The sequence below is a fragment of the Clarias gariepinus genome, chromosome 2 (genome assembly GCF_024256425.1).
Source record: "Clarias gariepinus isolate MV-2021 ecotype Netherlands chromosome 2, CGAR_prim_01v2, whole genome shotgun sequence".
NCBI classification, from domain to species: Eukaryota; Metazoa; Chordata; class Actinopteri; order Siluriformes; family Clariidae; genus Clarias; species Clarias gariepinus.
This window is the reverse complement of record NC_071101.1, coordinates 36,271,891-36,295,813: the sequence shown is the minus strand read 5'-3', so window position 1 is coordinate 36,295,813 and position 23,923 is coordinate 36,271,891. Positions and strand designations below refer to the sequence as shown.

General features: G+C 37.7%; 2 protein-coding genes across 6 annotated transcripts in view; both read left to right on the top strand.

Annotated features, from left to right (window-relative positions):
- vta1 (vesicle (multivesicular body) trafficking 1) overlaps nucleotides 1-2,859 on the top strand; it is a 29,330-nt gene extending 26,471 nt beyond the window's left edge. Inside the window, exon 8 of the mRNA XM_053477679.1 lies at nucleotides 2,391-2,859. Within this exon, the coding sequence (XP_053333654.1) occupies nucleotides 2,391-2,536 (146 nt within the window). The 3' untranslated portion in view covers nucleotides 2,537-2,859. The remainder of the gene's footprint in view (nucleotides 1-2,390) is intronic.
- Nucleotides 2,860-5,451: 2,592 nt separating this feature from the next.
- The window catches only part of adgrg6 (adhesion G protein-coupled receptor G6), a 78,762-nt gene continuing 60,290 nt past the window's right edge, over nucleotides 5,452-23,923 (top strand). The window contains exons 1-8 of one of the 5 annotated variants that reach the window (XM_053481660.1): nucleotides 5,452-5,723; nucleotides 8,344-8,432; nucleotides 14,686-15,033; nucleotides 16,920-17,528; nucleotides 18,719-18,784; nucleotides 20,782-20,847; nucleotides 21,939-21,998; nucleotides 22,101-22,157. In XM_053481660.1, the coding sequence (XP_053337635.1) occupies nucleotides 5,722-5,723; nucleotides 8,344-8,432; nucleotides 14,686-15,033; nucleotides 16,920-17,528; nucleotides 18,719-18,784; nucleotides 20,782-20,847; nucleotides 21,939-21,998; nucleotides 22,101-22,157 (1,297 nt within the window). In that variant the 5' untranslated portion in view covers nucleotides 5,452-5,721. The remainder of the gene's footprint in view (nucleotides 5,724-8,343; nucleotides 8,433-14,685; nucleotides 15,034-16,919; nucleotides 17,529-18,718; nucleotides 18,785-20,781; nucleotides 20,848-21,938; nucleotides 21,999-22,100; nucleotides 22,158-23,923) is intronic. The other 4 variants (XM_053481630.1, XM_053481644.1, XM_053481636.1 and 1 more) reach the window with 4 other exon arrangements.

The window sequence follows — 23,923 nt, the reverse complement described above, 5'->3', positions numbered from 1 at the left end:
TCCTCTGCTTTCCAAAGCATACCTCCACCTCTCCAAATTTCCTCCATCTGTTCCCTGCTCTCGCTACAAAGCACAATGTCATCTGCAAACATCATAGTCCATGGGGACTCCTGTCTTACCTCATCCTGTCCATCACCAGAGCAAACAAAAAGGGGCTTAGAGCCGATCCTTGATGCAGACCCACCTCCACCTTGAACTCTTCTGTCACACCTACAGCACATCTTACCACTGTCTTACAGCTCTCATACATGTCCTGCACCACTCTAACATACTTCTCTGCCACTCCAGACCTTCTCATACAATACCACAGCTCCTCTCTTGGCACCCTGTCATACGCTTTCTCTAAATCTAAAAAGACACAATGCAACTCCCTGTTACCTTCTCTGTACTTCTCCGCCAGCATCCTCAAAGCAAATCCTGCATTTGATGTACTCTTTCTAGGCATAAAACCATATTGCTGCTCACAAATGCTCACCTCTGCCCTTAACCTAGCTTCCACTACTCTTTCCCACAGCTTCATTGTCTGGCTCATTAGCTTTATACCTCTATAATTGCCACAGCTTTGCACATCTCCCTTGCTCTTAAAAATTGGCACCAATACACTTCTCCTCCATTCCTCTGGAATCCTCTCACTCTCCAAGATCTTGTTAAACAAACTTGTCAGAAACTCTACTGCCACCTCTCCTAAGCACTTCCATACCTCCACAGGTATGTCATCAGGACCAACAGCCTTTCCACACTTCATCCTCTTCAACGCCCTTCTCACCTTACTTTTACTAATATTTGCTACTTCCTGTTCCACAAGTCACCTCTTCTACTCTTTGTTCTCTTTCGTTTTCCTCATTCATCAACTCCTTAAAGTACTCCTTCCATCTTCCCATCACCCTCCTGGCATCTGTCAGTACATTTCCATCTCTATCTTTAATTACTCTAACCTTCTGCACCTCCTTCCCATCTCTATCTCTCTGCCTTGCCAACCTGTACAGATCCACCTCTCCCTCCTTACTGTCTAGCCTAGCATACAAGTCCTCATATGCTCTTTGTTTGGCCTTTGCCACCTCTACCTTCACCTTACTCTGCATCTCCCTGTACTCCTGTCTACTCTCTTCAGTCCTCTCAGTGTCCCACTTCTTCTTAGCTAGCTTCTTTCCCTGTATACACTCCTGGACTTCCTCATTCCACCACCAAGTCTCCTTGTCCACTTTCCCCTTACCTGATGATCCACCAAGTACCCTCCTACCTGTCTCCCTGATCACATTGGCTGTAGTTGTCAACTGACAGCCCCTCCTGACCACCCATAGCCTGTCTCAACTCCTCCCTAAAGACTTCACAACATTCTTCCTTTCTCAGCTTCCACCACTTTGTCCTCTGCTCTGCCTTTGTCCTCTTCGCCTTCCTCACCACCAGGGTTATTTTACACACCACCATTCTGTGTTGTCTGGCTACACTCTCCCCTACCAACACTTTGCAGTCACTGATCTCTTTTAGGTTACAACGTCGACACAAGATGTAGTCGACCTGAGTGCTTCTGCCTCCACTCTTATATGTCACCCTATGTTCCTGCCTCTTCTGGAAGAAAGTATTTACTACTGCCATTTCCATCCTCTTTGCAAAGTCCACCACCATCTGTCCTTCTACATCCCTGTCCTGAAGACCAAACCTGCCCATCACATTTTCCTGGAGTGCTACTACAACTAAATGCATATTATTATTATAAGTGCAGTAAACAAAACCATTAAACACTGTGATGAAACTGGCCCTCCTGAGGATCGTCCCAGGAAAAGAAGTCAAAGAGCTACCTTTGCTGCAGAAGATAAGTTTAATAGAAAGACTTGCCTCAGAAACCGCCGATTTACACACCTCAGATTAGTGACAAAAATATCATCATCAACTGTTCAGTGAAGACTGCGGGAGTCATGCCTTCATGGTTAAATTTTGGCAAAGATACCATTTCTTTGAAAGTACAACAGGCAGAATAGAGTTGCTTGGAAATACTAATTTGATCTGAGTCCAAATTTGAGACCGTCATGGCTTTGCTAAACATAGAAAGGGTGAACAGACAGTTTCTTCTGAATGTGTGGTACCCACTGTGAAGCATTCATTTTTTTATGTCACATACACAACAACACAACAATATAGTAGTGAACACTTGGGGCCCAGACTCACGGGCGGCCTAATGGCAGCAGATTCCAACCTGTGTACAAATTTTCAGTTTTTAAGCATGTTAAGAACCCCTCTTACTAACTGACTTTTAGTACAAAATCAGAAAATGACATTTTTTTCAGATTTTGGCTTTAGAAATTAATATTTAATATATAATTTATTCATTTTTATATATGTAAAAAAATAATCTTATTTATTTCGCTGATTTACTCTGATCTTCCTCACAGGTAATGTGCGTCTCACACCGGAGGACTACACCCAGGCTCAGAAGTACTGTAAGTATGCAGGCAGTGCGCTGCAGTACGAAGACGTCTCCACTGCCATTCAGAACCTACAGAAAGCTCTCAAGCTTCTAACAACGGGCAAAGAATAAGAGCTTTGTGTGCTTATCACAGATCAGGCCCGTCCAGCTCTGCTCAAGACTACTTAATGAAACATCTGTTCACATTAGCGTTTCAACTGACTGCTCAGAAATACAGAACAACAGATGGGGATTAGTGTGATTATCTTGCGTTCATGTGAACGAAATTACATAAATGACTTGTGGTGGGTTTAAATGACTAGGTTGTTTTTTTTTAACAGCACTACTGTCTAGAAGTGCTAGGCTGTGTGTTCTCATGCTGTGCTCTGGATCCTCTACAACTTTCACAGGACATAAGGCGACAAATGAATAATAAAGACCCTACTATTTACCTGTACTGCTCCATCCTGTGGGTCAATTTTCAACTTTTGGTATACCTTATGCATGTGTGGGTTTTTATATTGCTCTCATTTAAGAAGTTTAGTTTTTTTTTTTTATTTACAGTAAAATAATTTTCACTGAAAATAATTTTTACTAAAGGTCAGATTTCCTTTGCGTCTAATCTCTTTTGTTGAAGCCTGATCAAATAATGCTCCGATAGCTCTGATGTAACAAAATAAATAAAAATAAAATAATTGTCAGGTTTTATGCAAATTTCAGGAGTCCGTACTAACTCGAGTGCACACGGTCATTAAAATTAATAAAGACTAAGACTCATGTAAATTAAGTTTTTACTTTCAACTTTTCACTCAATCAATTTCTCTGTAAATATACCTGTGGTGATTTCAGGATATGAAAGTCTAATGACTTGTGACTATGACACGATAACGAGTGCCCCAGTGCATGTGCTAGCACTTTGTTTCTACAGTACCTTAGTTTTGTGTCACTGGCTTTACACCTTCTAATGCCTGCTTGTTGCTCAGACATCCTATTTTTTAGCTTAAAGTCAGTCAGAAAAGGGTAAGAGGCTTATCTGCAAGCAATATATCCTCTGTGAGCATCCCTGCGCATTTGCCTGTATTCCTTCCTTCCTTGTTATTAATGGTGTGCAGAAAGGAAATTAAATGATAATTGCTGGGTTTTGCATAAATCCCAGCATGCAATGGGTCAGGCAGCATGAGGAACAGATAATGTTAAAGGAATCTCTTTACTAATGGAACTTGTGTACCTAAGTACGTGTAGCTCTGAACCATCCATAGAACAATTTTCACTATTGGTATTATATTGCAGTAATATTGTTGTGTGATGATGGAGGTGTTAAAGCCAGTCCTTTACATAGTGTCTGCAGAAGCAGAACCCCAACCTCATAAAAAAGAAAAAACACAAAATTTTAACAATGTAAAAATAAGTACTAAATGTTAAATTATTTTTTCCTTCCTTTCCTTTATTTTTTTCCTCCAAATATTTTATATATTTGTTAATATATTATGCAATTTTTGCTAAAGCTACACCTGACCAACAGAAGCGACTGCAGATCATGACATTGCAGTACGGTAGGCACCAAACATGATCAGTACATAACATCACCTGCCCCTATTCCTACCCTTATGCACTCTGGAACAAGGCAAATCTGTGCTCCACTTTTTTATGCCCCTTAGCAAACAATTTCTTTTTTTTCAGATGAGCCTCAGTGAAGGTTACACTGCTGTTAAGTCCCAATCCCTTGTGTTCTCTTTGTTTTATTTATTTTACTATTAAACTAAGGGTTTAAGTGATCTTCAATTACACATTAAGGATGTTTTTTGCGACTATTCTCATAGATAATGGTTCACCACTATTATTCCACATTTTAATAAGGCGTTTTACAGATGTGAAGTTGTACAGTATTTTCAACAATGTACAACAATGCCATTCCCTCAACAGATTCAAGTGGTAGTCACCTGGAAAAAAAAAAAATCAGTTCACAGGTATACCTTGTCAAAAGTTTTTTTGTGGGATTTCTTGCCTTCTTAATGTGCTGTCTTGTGCTAAGGAAGTGTGGGTACAAAGTTAATAGCCCTACTAGTCCACATCTAGTCAAGAAACGTATTATGTCAAGAAACACTAATTTAAGTGAAGAGAAAAGACAGTCCATCATTACTTAAAGAAATCTCAAGAATAGGATGTATCCCCAAAGTTCAATCACCAAAACAATCAAACTGGCTCTCATTAAAACCATCTTAAGAAAGGCCAGTCTCAGAAATTGCCGATTTACAGCACCTCAGATTAGAGCCCACATAAATGCTTCTTTAAATTCAAGTAGCAGACCTATTTTAATATACACTGTTCAGACTAAGTGAGTCAAGCCGTCATGGTCTAATTATTTAAAAAAACATAACTTTGGAAGAACAACATGCAGAAGAGATTTTCTTGGGCCAAGAGAAACAATAAATGTACATTAGCTCATTGGAAACCTGTTCTTTGGTCTGATAAGGACAAATTTGAAATGTTCGGTTCTAGCTGGTAACCATGCTGGTCTAGCTGACCAGCATGGTTACCACAGCATTTTGAAGGAATATACCATCCCATTTTAATTGCACTTAGTGGGACCACCATTTGTTTTACAGCAGGACAATGACCCCAAACAGACCTCTAGATTACATACGATTTATCCAAAAAGAGGAGTGAAGTGCAATGTTCAGTGTAGTGCAGTGTTTATGTGACAAATTCAAATTTTATTTGTCACATGAACAATGCCGTACTCCGTATGATAGCAGTGAATTGCTTTTATGATTGTCATGACCTAAAAATAGAGAAAAAATGCATTACAAATATGATACATTACTAATATAATTTAAATGTATTTATTATATATAAAGAAAGATATGTAGATAAAGTATCTGTATGCATTTATTACAGATAATTATAAACTATATATTTTTTAAATGCCTAACAAGCTCCTTCATTATGCTCTCTCTCTCTCTCTCTCTCTCTCTCTCCTTCTCTGTGTTAACGAAACCTCCCCCTGTAAATTTGATCTGACTGAGGGATGAAACAGTGAAGAGAGGAGCTGCGAACACTTCTTACTCCACCGGACCACAAACTCTGTCCTGCGTAAACTTACACGATCATCTTCTTCGTTTTATTCTTCGCCACACGCTATTTATACTTCGACGGCAACGATAGTCTTTAGCCTACCATTTCGAGTAAAAAATAAATAAATAAATAAATAAATGTCGCTCATGGATTTAAACAACACACGGATGCGGGAACACACTTCAGTCCTGAAGTGCTGAAAGAGCTTCGTCTGGAAGAATGAGACGTGCTTCAGTGAGATAATGTGAGTCCAGATCATAATGCTAGGGGAACTCCTTATCAGTAGTTTGCCCTGATTGTCTAGTTAGTGCTCAGTTTGATAATAAACACACACACGTTAAGCTGGAGTTGGTGATAAACTGAAAAGCGTCCCTTTTGCTGATTTCTAAAGAAGATTTGAAAATATTGTTTTTCAAAAAGTCCTTAAAACTCGAACAATACACTTAAAACTGCTGTATTCAGTAAGATAGATCGATCTGTCTGTCTGTCTGTCTTTGAAGAAACCTGTAATTATGTGTTAGTAGAAGCTTCTGATGGAGTTTGGGTTGCATCGTTTTAGGTACAGTATTTTAGCCTAATAAAGTGATTAGACCTTGTATAACCTTTATAACATGGCAAAGACGATATTGTTGTGAATTGTAATGATCTTTGCAAACCCATACACTTTCAGATGTGCAGATACTAAAATAATAATAATAAGTCCCTTCCCTTCCTTGATGGCGCTTAGTTAGTAACCTATTAATCAGTGTAAGGATTTATCCGATAACGGAAACTTGAAAGTACTTTTTGTAAGTCGCTCTGGATAAGAACAACTGCAAAATGCCTAAATGTAAATGTATTTTACTGAAAAATGTAAGGGCATAAAGTCAGAACTTAGAATGCTGCTTGTGAATTGTAAAGCATTGCTCATTGTAACTTTGTGCCCAATTCCTAACTCCTAAATCCTAAACCTGATACGGTATTACTGCGTCTCTAGAAGTCCAACATCATGTATTTCTTGTATTGCATCATTCAGAGATCATAACTTCTGGCATTTGGTTTGGAATAAAAGGAAAAGAAAACAAACAAACAAACAAAAGCCCTGTGAAACGCACATGGAAAATCCTGCTGTTTTTTGTGGGCCATATTTTCCGACATTTCAGATCTGTGAATGTCAGTGCTCAGGCTTTCCAAGCCGCTCTTACCAGCTGATGAATAGAGTTCTTTATTCGGTTTGCACTGAGCCTTGAGAACTGACCCCCGTCCATGTACATTTGCATTTAATAGAGTAAGAGCGCTTCTCGGAACAATATGCATGCGCTGTATAACATCGTATGAATCTTTAAGGCAACCGAACAGTTAAAACCTGTTTTTTTTTGTTGTTGTTGTTGTTGTTGTTAGAAAAATAAGTGGAGAGAATGGGTCTCAGAGGTGTAGTGGCTTTCTGATATAAAAGGTAAAAAAAAAAAAAAAGAGTTAAAATGACATTTTGTTCATTTAACATGTATCATCATATATAAACACAAAGTAAGCAGACTCTATTTATTTCTCTTTTTACCATTAGTCATGCTTAAAGGCACTGCCTTTATAGTTAATCTTACTGTTTTAACCATTTTCTTTAGAGGTCCCTTCTGTAAAAAGTTAACCCAGGTCTCGGCACACTCCAACCCCCTCAAAAGTGCATGCATGAGGTGTATTCTTGCTTCGTCTGGATAGCTGGGTAGAGCAGAGCCCTGTTTTAAAATCTTGACTGTATGTAGTATGGGTCTGTGTTTTGTGAAACTGATCATCACCTCTGCATGTAAGGCATCTCTTTACAGTTCTGTCTTTGAGTCTTACTTGAAAGACTTCTTTTGCATTCTCTCTTGCATTCCATTTTGTCTTAAGTTCGTGATGTCTGTTCCTCAGTTAAAAACTTACTCCCCATGTTTTATATGAACACCTGGGTTGTATTAAGCAGGGCAGTGTGGACTGTTGCCCAGTATATGTTCACTAATGACTGGAGTTAAAGTGGCATAATCTGAGCTCTTTGGGGTGGAGTTCTCCCCGAGGAGCTTTAATTCTGTTCAACAAAGGTAGTCAAAGTTCTCAAACTCGTTATTGGTGTGGTTTTAATGACCTCCCTCATACCAAAGGTGAGTAGTTCTTGGATTAGATACAGTAGGTCAGGGGAATCCAAGGGCTGGAATTGGACAAACTTTCAACGTTGTATTGTATAACAAATCAGCTTAAAGCACATTCGCTAATCACACTGAAAAGCTTACAATCTTAAACTTAGTGAGTTTCATGTTGTATGTATTAATGTGTTTTATTTCTGCAGATCATTACAGCTAGCATAGAGGAATGGGTTAGAATTATGTAACAAGGCCGCAGTTGCAGTTTATTCTGTCGAAAAAAGAAGTTTCCAAGCCACAAAAATACGTAATTCCAAACACATATTATGGAGCAGAGGTAGAATGAATGAAGGTATTGTACTGCTTTGAGTAACTGTGTGTGTGTGTGTGTGTGTGTGTGTGTGTATGTGTGTGTTTGAGAGAGACAGAGAGAGAGGAAATAGTTTCCTACCATGCTTGAATGGTTTTCAGCTAACGTTCTCTGCTCTCAGCTCAGAACGTTAGCTGGACTCACCTCTAGAAATCCACTTATTATTAGATTAAACCACATTCAGATAGATAGATAGATCAATAAATGAAAAAATAGACAGACAGACAGATTATTATTAATGCAAAAAGGAAATTACAGCAACTAGTTCACATACTATACAACAGGCAATAAATAAAAAAAAAAACACTTAAGAGACCCAATTTTTGTACATTATGTTTATGCTGAAATGTGTCTGTACTGTATTATAATCAGAATCATCTCTTATGTGATGTATCTGACAGGGTTTCATATATCAGTGGACAGTGGTGGAGATGGAAGTTCTGGAATGTTCTCCAAGTCACAATGTATCTGATATGCACTGCGAGAACAGGTAAAGGTTGCTGAATCACTTTCATCGAAGATTTGTATCTTTTCTTTGGAAAATTTTATAAATGTGTTAAGGATGTTTGCAGTTCTGATTTGTTTCTGCGTATGTCATTGCTAATTTTTTTATTATTACGTTTTATTCCTGATACTTTCCTCATCCATCTATCAAAAATGGTAAAGTGGTAACTGGGGCTTGAGCTAGTGAAAATAAATTAATAGCTCAGAATGTTTAACTTGATTTAGTGACAAATATAAAATGATGTATAAAACTAGATGTGCTCCTCCTTATAAATGTATATGATGATGGTAATCTTTAAAACTATTATTTATTTTTGTTGTTTATAATTGTTCATTGCTTATTTATATACACTGCTGAATGAATTGTATGCACTTGCACTGTAGCTGTAATTCTGTGGCATGTTGCAGAGCATTGTCAGAGCTGGAATGTGTGAGAGGGAGGTAGTCGTGGCATGGCACCCGATGAAGGTCAGGGAGAGAATGTCTGATTACAGAAAAATAGTCAGATCAAAAAAGGTCCTTTCATAAGAAATGGAATTAAATGATGTTACCCCCTAAAAAGCCCCATCAAATGTCTAAATGTCCTGGAATAAAAATAGCACTTTTTCATTAACAACACATATGAGAATGCTTTCATCTTAGACACCTCTCAACACTACTCCTCTCTCTCACCCCTCATCCCCCACCCCCACTCCCAACACACACACACACACACAAACACCTCATCTGCCTGCATCACATAACCACTTGTCCACAGTGCTTTTCAGACCAAGCATTCAGGAAGCACCTGGCTTTTCTTCAGCTCTCTCAAACAAACACACACCATCAATCACACACACATAGCAGTCCCCATTTGGTTTTGGAATTGATGTCAAATATTTAATATGAAGGGCTCTGACAGATCTGCATTTCAGGAATACACACAAACACGTACACGTACACAGTCTACCCCTTTGACAGCAATACTATTGACAAATATAATGGGCCTAAAATAATTTTTTTTTTAAATCTGATCATTCATGTCATTATTGAGAACAATAATAAAAAAAAATCATAGTGCTAGTGGAAAAAGTATGTAAATCCTTGAGTTGATGAACTAAAAAAAAATCTTCGGGTGAAAAAAAATTGGAGTCGGGTGTTAGCATAACAGGAGTCTAGGTAAGGAAATTATTTTGGAAGTGTGGACTAGAGGTACTTTGACTAATTAAAACCCACTCAAACTTTTTGAGTTTGTTCTGCACAAGAAGATAATACTTGTAAGCCTCGCCAAAAGGAAGCTTTCTGAGGATCTATGATCAAAAATTGTTGATTTACATAAAACTGGAAAGGGTTACAAAGTGATTTTAAAATGAGGTAAAGAAACAACCACAAATGACAGCCAAAGATTTGAAGGCACCATTGGAACTAACTAACATCTGTGTTTATAAGCCTACAATACATAAAACATTGAACAAGTAGGGTGTCCATGGCAGAAAACCACAAAGGGAGCTGCTGCATACTAAAAAGAAAATTTCTGCACCCCTGAAGTTTGCAAAAGAGCAAATTAACACTCCACAGCATTATTAGCTAAATGTTTTCTGCACTGATAAAACTAAGGCCCCCATTTTACTGAGCCAACCTCTACCAACCTCTCCTGATTTAAAATCGGCCCTGAAGTTCTTGGTAGTCTATACCTGTTCGGTTAATTTTTCAAGTGTAGCAACATAAAAAAAGCATGATAATTATTATTTTAATCATAAAAAAAAGCCTGAAGTCTTGTGTGGGGGCAGGGGGGCTTTCCAACAGGTGAGAACCATTTATGGTACATATTTTTTCCGGGTTGCTACAATATCATTTCATTTACAAAATTATTTTTTATCTACAAAAATCCCTGTAAAGAGAAAAAAGGCATGGTAAGGTGTCTGGCCTTTGAGCTTGAGGTGTACGGAGTGTGCTGGCTGGGCTTGTTGCGTCCTTACGCGAGCAAAACAATGCCCTTACTTTCCAGACCTTACTCCAAATAAATCCCACAGATATTTTAGGAATAATATTTATATAGTAAATTTGGGCAACACGGTAGTGTAGTGGTTAGCACTGTCACCTTGCATCTTTGTTCGATTCCCGGCCAAGCTTGATTCCCATCTCTGTGTGCATGGAGTTTGCATGTTCTCCCCGTGCTTGATGGGTTTCCTCCGGGTACTTCAGTTTCCTTCCACAGTCCAAATTGGTGTTCCCAAATTGCCTGTAGTATGTGAGTATGTGTGTGCCCTGTGATGTATTGCCACCCTGTCCAGGGTTTACCCTGCCTCGTGCCCTAAGCCTCCTGGTATAGGCTCCATGTCTCCGCGAATGAGTGGTAAATTAGGCATCAGACCATATTATAAAATTAACAGGAATTATCAAACCACAGACATTTTATATGAAAACATTTTGTTTTTAATCATGACTGTTTTTCTTAAAATATCACTTTGTGAATTTTGTCATAACTTTTATGTACACTTAATAGAGGATTTTTGTATGAGTCAGTAGCGTCATTTTAATTTCCCTTTATGACAGTATAGTGTCATATAGTGCCATTAGTAGAACTTGACAGAGTGACTGTCTGAAGGACTGACATTAAAACCATATTTTTGCAGATTTTAACTTTTAAAGGCTATGGTCTTAACCTTTTGATCAGCTGCTGACAAGCCTGTTTGAGTTTAAATGCAGTTTTTTTTAATAAATTGCCTACTCTCTATTTCTTGTCTCTTGCTCTTGTTTCTTCTTTTGGCATTTTTGTTTTAATTTTAATATATATTTATATACAGTGTATATATATATATATATATATATATATATATATATATATATATATATATATATATATATGCGCAGCGTGTTTTGGCAGAACCCCACACCTTATCACTGGTGGATTTGCATCAGGAACTTCCTGGACTAGGGAACTTAAATGCACACTTGTACTCTGAACATACAGTGGGTCATTACACAATCAAGTTTGGGCTATCAGATTTGTACTTTAAATGTATTTTATAGTTCACACAGCTTCATACTACTTCTGGGTTTCAGTATTTTAGTCTGTATTTTGTATCTTTCCTGAATTCCAAATCAGCTGCTCTTTAGGTTGAGCGAAAATGTTTTAGAATCCAAACATTATGTTTTGGAACTTAAAAAGTTGACACCTTTGTCATAACAATGTAACTTCCTTAAAATTTAAAATGTCCTAATTCTTCAAAGCACAATCAGTGGTAGACAAATCACCATTATTAAGGTACAGTATTATACAGGGACTTGTTTGTATAGATATTAGGCAAGAATGCAAAAACCTTGTAAGATTTATTATTATGGCAGTGGTAAATACTTTCTTCCAGAAGAGGCAGGAACATAGGGTGACATATAAGAGTGGAGGCAGAAGCACTCAGGTCGACTACATCTTGTGTCGACGTTGTAACCTGAAAGAGATCAGTGACTGCAAAGTGTTGGTAGGGGAGAGTGTAGCCAGACAACACAGAATGGTGGTGTGCAAAATAACCCTGGTGGTGAGGAAGGCGAAGAGGACAAAGGCAGAGCAGAGGACAAAGTGGTGGAAGCTGAGAAAGGAAGAATGTTGTGAAGTCTTTAGGGAGGAGTTGAGACAGGCTATGGGTGGTCAGGAGGTGCTTTCAGTTGACTGGACAACTACAGCCAATGTGATCAGGGAGACAGGTAGGAGGGTACTTGGTGTATCATCAGGTAAGGGGAAAGTGGACAAGGAGACTTGGTGGTGGAATGAGGAAGTCCAGGAGTGTATACAGGGAAAGAGGCTAGCTAAGAAGAAGTGGGACACTGAGAGGACTGAAGAGAGTAGACAGGAGTACAAGGAGATGCAGAGTAAGGTGAAGGTAGAGGTGGCAAAGGCCAAACAAAGAGCATATGAGGACTTGTATGCTAGGCTAGACAGTAAGGAGGGAGAGGGGGATCTGTACAGGTTGGCAAGGCAAAGAGATAGAGATGTGAAGGATGTGCAGCAGGTTAGAGTGATTAAAGATAGAGATGGAAATGTACTGACAGATGCCAGGAGGGTGATGGGAAGATGGAAGGAGTACTTTAAGGAGTTGATGAATGAGGAAAACGAAAGAGAACAAAGAGTAGAAGAGGTGACTGTTGTGGAACAGGAAGTAGCAAATATTGGTAGAAGTGAGGTGAGAAGGGCGTTGAAGAGGATGAAGAGTGGAAAGGCTGTTGGTCCTGATGACATACCTGTGGAGGTATGGAAGTGCTTAGGAGAGGTGGCAGTAGAGTTTTTGACAAGTTTGTTTAACAAGATCTTGGAGAGTGAGAGGATTCCAGAGGAATGGAGGAGAAGTGTATTGGTGCCAATTTTTAAGAACAAGGGAGATGTGCAAAGCTGTGGCAATTATAGAGGTATAAAGCTAATGAGCCAGACAATGAAGCTGTGGGAAAGAGTAGTGGAAGCTAGGTTAAGGGCAGAGGTAAGCATTTGTGAGCAGCAATATGGTTTTATGCCTAGAAAGAGTACATCAGATGCAGTATTTGCTTTGAGGATGCTGGTGGAGAAGTACAGAGAAGGTAACAGGGAGTTGCATTGTGTCTTTTTAGATTTAGAGAAAGCGTATGACAGGGTGCCAAGAGAGGAGCTGTGGTATTGTATGAGGAAGTCTGGAGTGGCAGAGAAGTATGTTAGAGTGGTGCAGGACATGTATGAGAGCTGTAAGACAGTGGTAAGATGTGCTGTAGGTGTGACAGAAGAGTTTAAGGTGGAGGTGGGTCTGCATCAAGGATCAGCTCTAAGCCCCTTTTTGTTTGCTCTGGTGATGGACAGGATGACAGATGAGGTAAGACAGGAGTCCCCATGGACTATGATGTTTGCAGATGACATTGTGCTTTGTAGCGAGAGCAGGGAACAGGTGGAGGAAAATTTGGAGAGGTGGAGGTATGCTCTGGAAAGCAGAGGAATGAAGGTTAGCCGCAGCAAGACGGAATACATGTGTGTAAATGAGAGTGACCCTGGAGGATCGGTGAGGCTACAGGGAGCAGAGGTAAAGAAGGTGCAGGATTTTAAGTACTTGGGTTCAACGGTCCAGAGCAACGGGGAGTGTGGAAAGGAGGTGAAGAGGCGTGTACAGGCAGGTTGGAATGGGTGGAGAAAAGTGTCAGGTGTGTTGTGCGATAAAAGAGTATCAGCGAGAATGAAAGGAAAGGTGTACAGGACAGTGGTGAGACCAGCGATGCTCTACGGCTTAGAGACAGTGGCGCTGAAGAAAAGACAGGAGGCAGAGTTGGAGGTAGCAGAGCTAAAGATGTTGAGGTTCTCTTTGGGAGTGACAAGGATGGATAGGATTAAGAATGAGTTTATCAGAGGGACAACCCACGTTAGATGTTTTGGAGATAAAGTCAGAGAGGCCAGATTGAGGTGGTTTGGACATGTTCAGAGGAGAGATTGTGAATATATCGGTAGAAGGATGCTGAGGTTGGAACTGCCAGGCAGGAGGTCTAGAGGAAGACCAAAGAGGAGATTTATGGATGCAGTGAGAGAGGACATGAAGTTAGTTGGTGTGAGAGAAGAGGATGCAGAGGATAGGGTTAGATGGAGGCAGATGATTCGCTGTGGCGACCCCTGAAAGGGAACAGCCGAAAGACAAAGAAGAAGATTTATTATTAATAAGAGAAGTTTTAATAAAACTATTAATAAGACTATTAATAAGAGCAGGAACAACAGTTACACAAATAACCATAAGTAATAAAAGGATACACATCAAAAATCTTTTAGAAAAAACATACTCGGATGAAAGGAAAATAGAATTCTTTGGCATTCATTTAGCTCATCATGTTTAGAGAAGGTGTCTGCATATGATCTGAAGAACATCAAGAACACCAGGAACACTATACCCAAAGATCGTCCCATAAGATGGTAGGACCATTATGAGCTAAGGCTGTTTCTCTGCAAATGGTACTTTGGCTGGATCAAAGAAAACTTGAATAGAGAGATGTAGCAGACCTGTAATGTACGAGTCTTTGTACTAAGAAAAGGATTTAGTTTTATTTACTTAGCGCAAACTTTATCTTGGAGAAAAGCAAGATCATTTGATTTTATTTATAATAAAATCAAATGATCAGCTATCCCTCTTGTCTGCTCTCTTCTTTTAACAGTGCTATAGATAATTTCTTCCTCTGTCAACTTGAATTTCTCTTTCCTATGTTTGCTCTTTGTGCCTCATCTCATAATAACTCTGTCTAAATTATATGCCATTATTTTGGTCCAGGGGTGATGAGCTGCCAGGGGGATTGTATTTCAACACTCACGGCATCAAGTGGGATCTTCACATCGCCATGCTACCCGAGTGACTATCCAGCTAGCCAGACATGCATGTGGACATTGCAGGCTCCGGCCGGCTTTGTCTTGCAGCTCACCTTTCTTGACTTTGAGCTGGAGGAGGCACAAGGCTGTGTCTATGACAGCATTACTGTCAACACTGGCACAAGCAGCATGAAGTTTTGTGGCCTTACGGCCAACGGACTCACGCTCAACTCCAGCACTAATGCCATGGTGGTGTCGTTTCACTCTGACTTTAGTGTCCAGAAGAAAGGCTTCAGTATCAGTTACAGACAAGGTATGCTGGGAGAAGCCAAGGTCTGACTTTTGTTTAAATTTAAAATAGGGCTGCATCAAAAGGGTATGTTTTTTATAATTAAATAATTATCTGTTAAATATACTTTGTATGTCTGACTGTTTGATTGAATGAGTGAGCAAGTGATGAGTGTGTGAATGAATAAAAGAATGGTCTAATTAAATAAAAGGCATTGATTGACTGATTGATGGATTGATTGAGAGAGTAAAATGGATGATCGAGTAATTGAATAAATCAGTGAGTGAGTAAATAGATGAATTAATGATTGATTGATTGGCTGAATAAACAAATAATTGAATAAATTAATCGTTGGTTGATTGAATGAATCAGTAAGACAGTAAATAAATAAAGGAAAGAAATTATTGATTGAGTGATTGATTAATTTAAAGATTAAAAATGAATGATAATAATAATAATAATAAAAATAATAAAAAATTTGCCATATTTTACATTTTACATTTGCTGTATCAAGACTTCCTGGGCCTATCAAAAACAGTGTTAGGAAACGCAACTGGTGTCCCTGCGTTTCAATCAACACTTATAGCTTATAGTAATAGTGTTATTTTTTCTTTTGCCATTATTGAAGAACTGTTTAAAAACATGTTTTTGCCATGCTTATCTTTTTTTTCTGTAGTACAGTGGAGCCTCGGATTGCAAGTAGATTGCAAGGGATTGTAAGCATTCCGCAAGACAAGCTAATTTTTTTAATTTCAATTTTGACTTGAAAAACGGGCAAGTCCTGGTTTATGAGTACCAAGTACTGTATCAAGTGGCACGCATGCGCTTCTTGTTTTAACGCCAAGCATCACATGATCACAACTGAGCCAATGTTTTTTTTCTCTCTTGCGCTGTGGAATTGTTGGTAATCATCTCTCCTGCTCGGTCTTGGTGTGCGTCTCTCACTGATATAATCAACATCCATATAATGTTTACTATAACACTGTGACTTTGTGTGTGCATGTTAAAGCATCTTTTATTTTGTGTTTGTATGCGTGTCTGTTTATTATAACACACTTATGTGCATGTGTAAAACAAAAGAAAGTCTCATTAGAGAGGTTAAAGATCCATTCTCTCTCTCTCTCTCTCTCTCTCTCTCTCTCTCTCTCTCTCAGCCTGCACTGATTCTGTTAATGTGTGTGCGCGCATCATTGGACAGCATGCCCCATCCCTCCTCCTCTCGCCTTTACACATACCCCTCCTTTTCTTGCCTTGACACACGCGCACACACACACACACACACACTAACGGAAACACTGCTCTGGCGCAATTCTTTTTAAAGTGCAGGTTAATTTGTTTTATTTTTACATGCACGCACACACACATACACAGCGTGTGCATGCATACACATATACAGCGCATTTATTTTTACTTTTTTCAAAGGTAAAGTGCAGGTTAATTTGTTTTAATTTTTACTTTATGTTTTGTATCAATTATTTTTATGTATTAAGTTTTAGGGTTGTAAAATGAATAATAAGTTTTCATTATTTCTTATGAGGAAATTTGATTTGCGAATGTTTTGATATACAAACATGCTCACAATCCAAGGTTCCACTGTATATTCTTAGTAAAGGTGATTATCTTTAGTTCTTAGGATATACATGTGTGTCAAGTATTTTATCAGCACCTTAAAGCATGGGTGCATTGTTTTACTTAAGTTAAAAAAAACAGAAATATACATCTGGTCTATTAATAGTTCATCCTTTTTTCACAGTATGTACAACCTGTTTTTTACTTAACTTGTAAATGTTTACAGTAAAATAATATTAAGCTAGAATAAAATTTAAATGCTATAGTGTTTTTAAAGAATTACTGTTTTATCTTATTAGGTTTTAAAAAAATAATAATGAAACTCTCTTTCACTTGTTTAGTTGCAGTGGCATTAAGAAACCAGAAAGTGACCTTGCCTCAGAATTTTAAAGATGTGGTGCGTGTGTCCAGCTCTGTGTCCTTCCCAGCACTGAGTCAGTTCACAGCCTGCTTTGAGATTGCTAGTCAGTCGCAGCCATCATCAGGGATCATCTTCTCTTACAAAAACAGACCCCATTCAGCCCCTTACTTAACCTTTGGCAGCATCGGGAACAGCATGGACCTAATCATAGGCAATGTCACATGTTCTGTCAGCGATCTGTTCAGATTAGATGACTTTACCTCAAACATGCAGATGTTCTGCATCATCTGGTCAAACACAAATGGATCTGTGGCTGTGTACTTCAAAGGCAAATACCGGGAAAAATTCTGTTCCAACTCTGTTGGCATGAAAACAGAAACCGGAGGTTTCTTTGAGCTTGGCAGGGGAGAAGAGCAGGCCCAAAACTTTAATGGCCTCATCTACAACTTCCGTCTGTGGAGTTCAGCCATGACCTTCTCTGAGCTTTCTACACTTACCTGCCATTCTGTGGGAAATGTGGTAGACTGGGACAACAGCTTCTGGGACATCCCGGGTTCATACGCTCAAACTGACCCCAGTCTCAGCTGCAGTAAGTAAAGCTGTGTGTTCATGTGAAACCTGACCATATGTTCTTTACTTATGAAAGTATAACAGTGCCAAAATACCTCAAAACAAAATAGTATGTTGTGTTTTATGGACTGAACAAAAACATGTTGCAATTAAAATGTTTTAATTGCTATTGATTGTAGTTGTATATTTGAAATTAAAATGTAATTCAGCATTTTAAATTAAAATATTTGAAAATAAATATTAAAATATATTCAATGGTTTATAATACAATAGATATAAATTTTTAAGCCCACAAATAGAGGCTGCTAAAATTATTACTATTAATATTTTGGGGGGGATTTTTCCCCCATTTTCTCCCTAGTTTAGTCGTGTCCAATGCCTCCCCATCACTAGGGGCATTTTCTCATTAAGGCTACTTCTACCACTCAGTGCTTAACCAGTGCTCTATCAATCTCAAAGCACTGCTTGTAACTAACTGGCTAGATTACCAGTTAAGCGGCAAAAAAAACAGGTGTTATGCACTAAATATTTCCCCTTGCAGTGGATCAGCAACACTACAAACAGTGTATATTTAACAGCAATGCTTTCATCCAGTGGTGAGTGTGCGAGTATTACATGCTGTAATCTTTGTCAGACTGCTAATCTGACAAAAGCACAGAGTCCATCCAGTTTTTTATCATTATTGTACAATCCAACATCTCACTGCTACTTAAATATAACCCTGTGTGTACTGTGTATATACAGGGCAGCCCAAAGTCTGGTACAACTATAAATGAGAGTGATGCTTAGTGGTCCCTGACTCAGCAGTACTTGTGTTTATGCTGAGCACAAGAACAGTGAAATTTTTCATAATCTATTAGAGCTGATAATGTCCTACACAGAGTTTATTTTTTTGCGGTGTTTTGGGTTGGATCTGATAGACTACTGTGGTGTTAGCTTCAAAGCTGCTTCCGGGCTAAAATAAAAATAAAAAAGCAAGCACAAGAAAGCAGCTTAGGACTTACAAATATGGAAATATAAGTGATAAGTATATCAAATGTTATGTTATCGGTAAACACGAAAAGGGGCGAGAAAAAAAGCAAATAAGTCTTGATGAATAACACCCCTGATATTTCTATATTCTTTCATAAACAAGTTTTTCAGTATCACTTTCACTATGTATGTTATTTTAAAATGTTTAATAGATTTACTGTTTCATTCTATCTCAAGGTACTGCCGTGCTGGCTACCACTTCCCAAACCACCAGCTGTGTATTCCCTGGAGTAGGCTGCCCAGGTATGGGAAAACCTGAAAGTTTAGTTTTTCTTTTTTTTAAAAAAAAATGTAGGACGTTAACTAATCCATGCTAAACTGCTTTAAAAGCACAATTACTTAAGTTCTTCGGTCTTGTTCTAGGTTTGGCTCACATTTTACTCGCATTAAAGGTCTAATTACTCGTAGATGAGACTAATTTCTCACACCTAATCATAAGCAGAAAACCACGTTTATCGGAAAATTATTTGAAATACTGTGTATCTAATGTAACTACAGTAGTTAAACTAGTAAATATGATTAATTAATGATTAATTAATGATTAATTCATATTAATGATTATTTATACATAATCCTTTCCTTAGATTTAATACATTGTAAAATATTATGATAAACTGTGCTTAAAAGACTATCACCGAAAAAATAGAAGATAAAAAGGAGATTTCTCTTTGAACAGAAAATTTCTGTCTATCTGTCTGTTGTATGTCTGTCCAGGACAGAACTTAATGAAACTTTTGCAGTACTTTGCTATTTGTCTGGCATTACATTGATTAGACAATTAGACAAAAGGCAAATTTGGTCATATCATCTAGCACTTTTTTTCCCCCCAAATTTAGCGCTTTTTTCCATGATGTGCCCATGGCTATACCAATCACTCAACAGAATCTAATTCTAAGCTAATCAACGCAATATGCAACAAAAAATACTGTGTGGAGACAGAGTATGCGGAAGGCACAGAAATGACCAAAATAACAACAAAATCCCCAAGAAACATAAAGGCGCTACACAACATGGCTTACTCCAAAAAAAAAAAAAAATTGACTATAAAAAATTAACTTTAAATGATCAATACACAGATCAATGTATGTTTATTCTACCTGTGGTAAGTTTTAAACCAGTTTGTCTTATATGTTAAACGGGGTGCTAATAAAAAGCAGTAATGTGAAGCGTTGCTATAATTTTAGCACACAAAACTGGCTGGACAGAATTAAACTTTTGCAGTACTTAGAAATCTGCCTGAAATTACACCTGCACCATAACTGAAATTAAAATGTTGAGTAAAGGCGATGAACAGTTATGTGGTGGATTTATTAGTCTACTTTAAAATAAGTTACTAATAAACTATTTGTTCAATGTAAACAACCTTCTGCACTAATAGATATTAATTAGAAAAGCTAAACTTAATATTTTCACTGATGAAATAACAGCATTGAAGTGGTTTAAGTCAATTTTAAGGCTCTGGATTCATTTTAAGACAAAACTAAATATTTATCCAATAAACATTTTATATTTCTCATCTGTGATCCACGCTCTGATTACCAAATAGAGAGTATATTTTGCTGATGATAAAAGAAGTACAACTTAGCGTAAATAAGACCTGCTACAAGGCATACTCAACCTTATGAAATTTCTTACATTTCTTTGGTAGGCAAAAAGACAGACAAACATTTACGTGGGCTTATATAATTTACAAATAAATAAGAAAAAATAATGAGTACTTGTCTGGCTTTTTTCTATGTATTTTTTTTCTTCATTTATGTCTACCAACAAAGTGTAGCACACTACTTGATTGGAAATATTTATTCATGAGGCTGTGATAATACTTGTCTTTTTTTTTTAACTACTAAACCACATTTTTAATTAAAACACAATATGATTGATTAAATTAAATCTCAGCATTCCTCCTGCAGAAGTGTTGCATTTTAGATTAAGCCAGTAAACTCTCATTATTAAACAAGCATTACTAAGCTGGTCTCCTGTTAACAGTACAGGTTATAAAATATTACAGTGTGGTCTCATCCATTCATAACTATCCGTTTATCGACTGGTATTTGTGTTTTGTTCTCATTTCCGCAGTATTGTGTCTCATAATTGCATTTTTATGCACGTTTCCCCAAGTTGCTCCCAGTTTGCCTCCTACTTGTAAGACTTAATGTTTTGAAGACTGTTTAGTTGCTCAGTTACTCCAAAGAGGACATTTTCTTCTGTTAAATGAAATTTCTCTCTGTTCCTGCCACCAGCATCTCTAACTACTACCTTATCCACTGTCAACACTAACACCATTCCTACTAATGCAAGACCTAATGGTAAGCAATTGCCTGTATGTTAATTCATAAGGCTTACCTGAGAGAGAGAGAGAGTGTGTGTGTTTGTGTGCAAGGACGGGAAAGTGAAGGCTATGAGGGTAAAACTAATAATAATAGTAATAATAATAATAATAATAATAATACACTGCATTTTCGTTTAAAGTTTTTTACTATGTGAATGTTTACTTAATGCAGAAATTTATTTATTTACCTTTTTAGTCTAAAGCATAGACATTATATACACGTGTGGCAAATGCCATGGTTTAGCACAGTGACATTTTCATTATGCTAAACAATATGATTTTTTTTTCTTCTGTTCACCCAGTGTTATAATAAGTCTATTAAATATTTATAATGAGTATGTAATTAGGTTTTTGTTTGTTATATGATTATGTTTAATGTCTGTTAAATTTTACAAGATAGGTTGTGGAATGTTGTCATGTTTATGTGCTCAGATACATACATATATATATATTTTTTGTACTATTTGTTTGTCTGTGTGCATGTACTATTTTCATAATTCCTATATAACTCCTCAATTTTACCAGCTCATCTCAGGAATACTGGTCTTTTTTTTGGCACTATTATCCCTAAACTTTAAAGGTTCTGTACTCAAAAGCTCAATGACAATATTTATTTGGTTAATCTCAGCACACTAGCATAAACTACTTTAATGCTAATGTCCACTGCTTGTAGAGTAAAATGCTAAGTTTTATGGTAGAAGACTATTCTTCATGATAAATCCTATAAATAATGTATGACTTTTTGGAATGTAGGCTACAATGGGCACCTTTTATCAAATTGGTTTTGTAAAGACAGCTATTGTTGTTAAATAAGTATGGGTGCAGTGCATATAAAGTGCAAATAAAGAGTAAATTTCTTATGACTTAGTTTTTAGGTAATGGACTCGCATAGTTTTATTGTATATGTGTAAGGGTCTAGATAGCTAACATACAACATACAGTAGGGCTTTTGTTTAACATCACATAATCATAAAGTTTTAAAGTTAAAGGAGCTCCAGTGTAGATGCATGTGCAAGATAGTACTGATATGTATGCATGGCCTCATTCGTTGTTCATTCTCTTTATCAGATCTTTCTCTAACCCTTTCCTCCACCACCACTCCTAGCATTTCTTTAACTTCAACCACTGGTAAGCATGAGTATTTTTAAGTTTAAAATCCTGCATTTTTCTACAAAACACACTCTCACACATGCAAAGTGTTCTAACCACTTAATGCTTCTGTACTACTAGTTAAAGCTACTACATCTGCTCCAACTTATTCACCAACCACCATCAGCACTCCTACTGGTAAGGCTTAGTAGTGTCAGATTTACTGAAGCTTCGGTTGGTTTCTAAAATTTTATTATACCTCTATTATGCCATTTGTAAACAAATTTTGCTTTTGTAATCTGAAAATATAAATTGAGTTGAGCATGAAAACACGTGTAGTTGGTATTATAAGTGGCTAATTACACACCATTTAAATATTTATTGTGTAAGGTTTGTTTGTCCTATCTTTATGATTAAAACAACTTAATACCCCCGCAACCAGTCTGCTTTTAAATGGAGACCAGCTAAACGTACACAGTGATATAAAAGTTACCATCAGTTCAGTTTGAAGGAACTATGTAGACTATGTAACTCTCAAAGACAATACTACTGGGAAATATAACAAACACATGCATTTGGGCTGCATAACATAAGCATTTACACACTTCTGTTAAGAACCAAGGTACGTCATGTTAGATCTTTACTGTGAAGTTACAACCAACAACTTTCAATTGGCTAATAGTGTATGATGGATGAAATAAAATTATCCTTTTTTTTTTTTTTTTTTTTAACAATTATCTGTATGCATAAGTTTGCACAGCCCTAAACTAACACTTAGATCACTTTTTTCTTGTAATACATCATTCATTATTTCAGGATAGACGGCTTCCATCACAGCACAATCACACTTTGGTAATTTTATTCCAGTCTTCTTTGCAAAGATGCTTTAGATCTATGGCAAGCTGATCTCCTGACAGTCATTCCACCGACTCTGTTGTTCTTTTTTTATGAAGCTGTTGCTTTGTTGACTTGGATTTGTGCTTTGGGTTTTCCATTCTCATCTCTGTAACAGCTGAAATAAAGCCATGGGGTACTTAGGCTGGTAAGCTGTTTTGTTTTTGGACAAAACATACTATATCTTTTGGAATTATGAACTCGACTTTGGCGGCATGGTGGGTCAGTGGTGTGCACTGACATCCACAGCCTTTCATGGTTAGGGGTTCAAATGTGTGCTGTGGTCATTTGCATGTTCTACCTGTAATTTCTGGGTAACCTCCATGTACTCCCCCCCATAGTCCAAAGGCAGGCAAAGTAAGGTCATGTCCATATGTAGCCAGGTATTTTTTAAAACAGAGATTTTTCTACGTTGTTATTTTTTAATATGTCTGTTCAGGCAACCTATGTTTTAAAAATATTTTTGTCCACATGAAAACGCAAAATGCCATGTTAAGTGTGGTCAGGAGAATCCCTAATCAACAGGAGACCAATCAGAAGCCCAGACAAAATGTTGCTACCGGTTTCGCCATGTAGAAGTCCGATTGGCTCCTGTCCAAAACCGTCGTCGCTGTCTGTGGAGTCTGTGTCTTCGGAGTTCTGTATTTACATTTACATTTGGGCATTTGGCAGACGCTCTTATCCAGAGCGACTTACAAAAAAAGTTCTTTAAAGTTGACATCATTGGATACATGCTTACACTGGGTTAACTAGGTTAATAACTAAGTGCCATTAGTCCAACACAACTGGGAAGAGGTTAGTTCAAGTACTGGAGAAACAGATGCGTCTTGAGTCGTCGTTTAAAGATAGTCAAAGTCTCAGCTGTACGGACATCTAGAGGAAGTTCATTCCACCACCTAGGTGCCAGAACAGAAAAGAGCCTGGATGAATGCCGCCCTCGATCCCTGAGAGATGGTGGAATGAGGCGAGCAGTGCTGGAGGATCGGAGGGAAGTGCATGCGTGGTGCAGTGCGTGGTGTGGTGTGATTAGAGCAGAGAGGTAAGTGGGTGCTGGGCCATTTTTAGCTTTG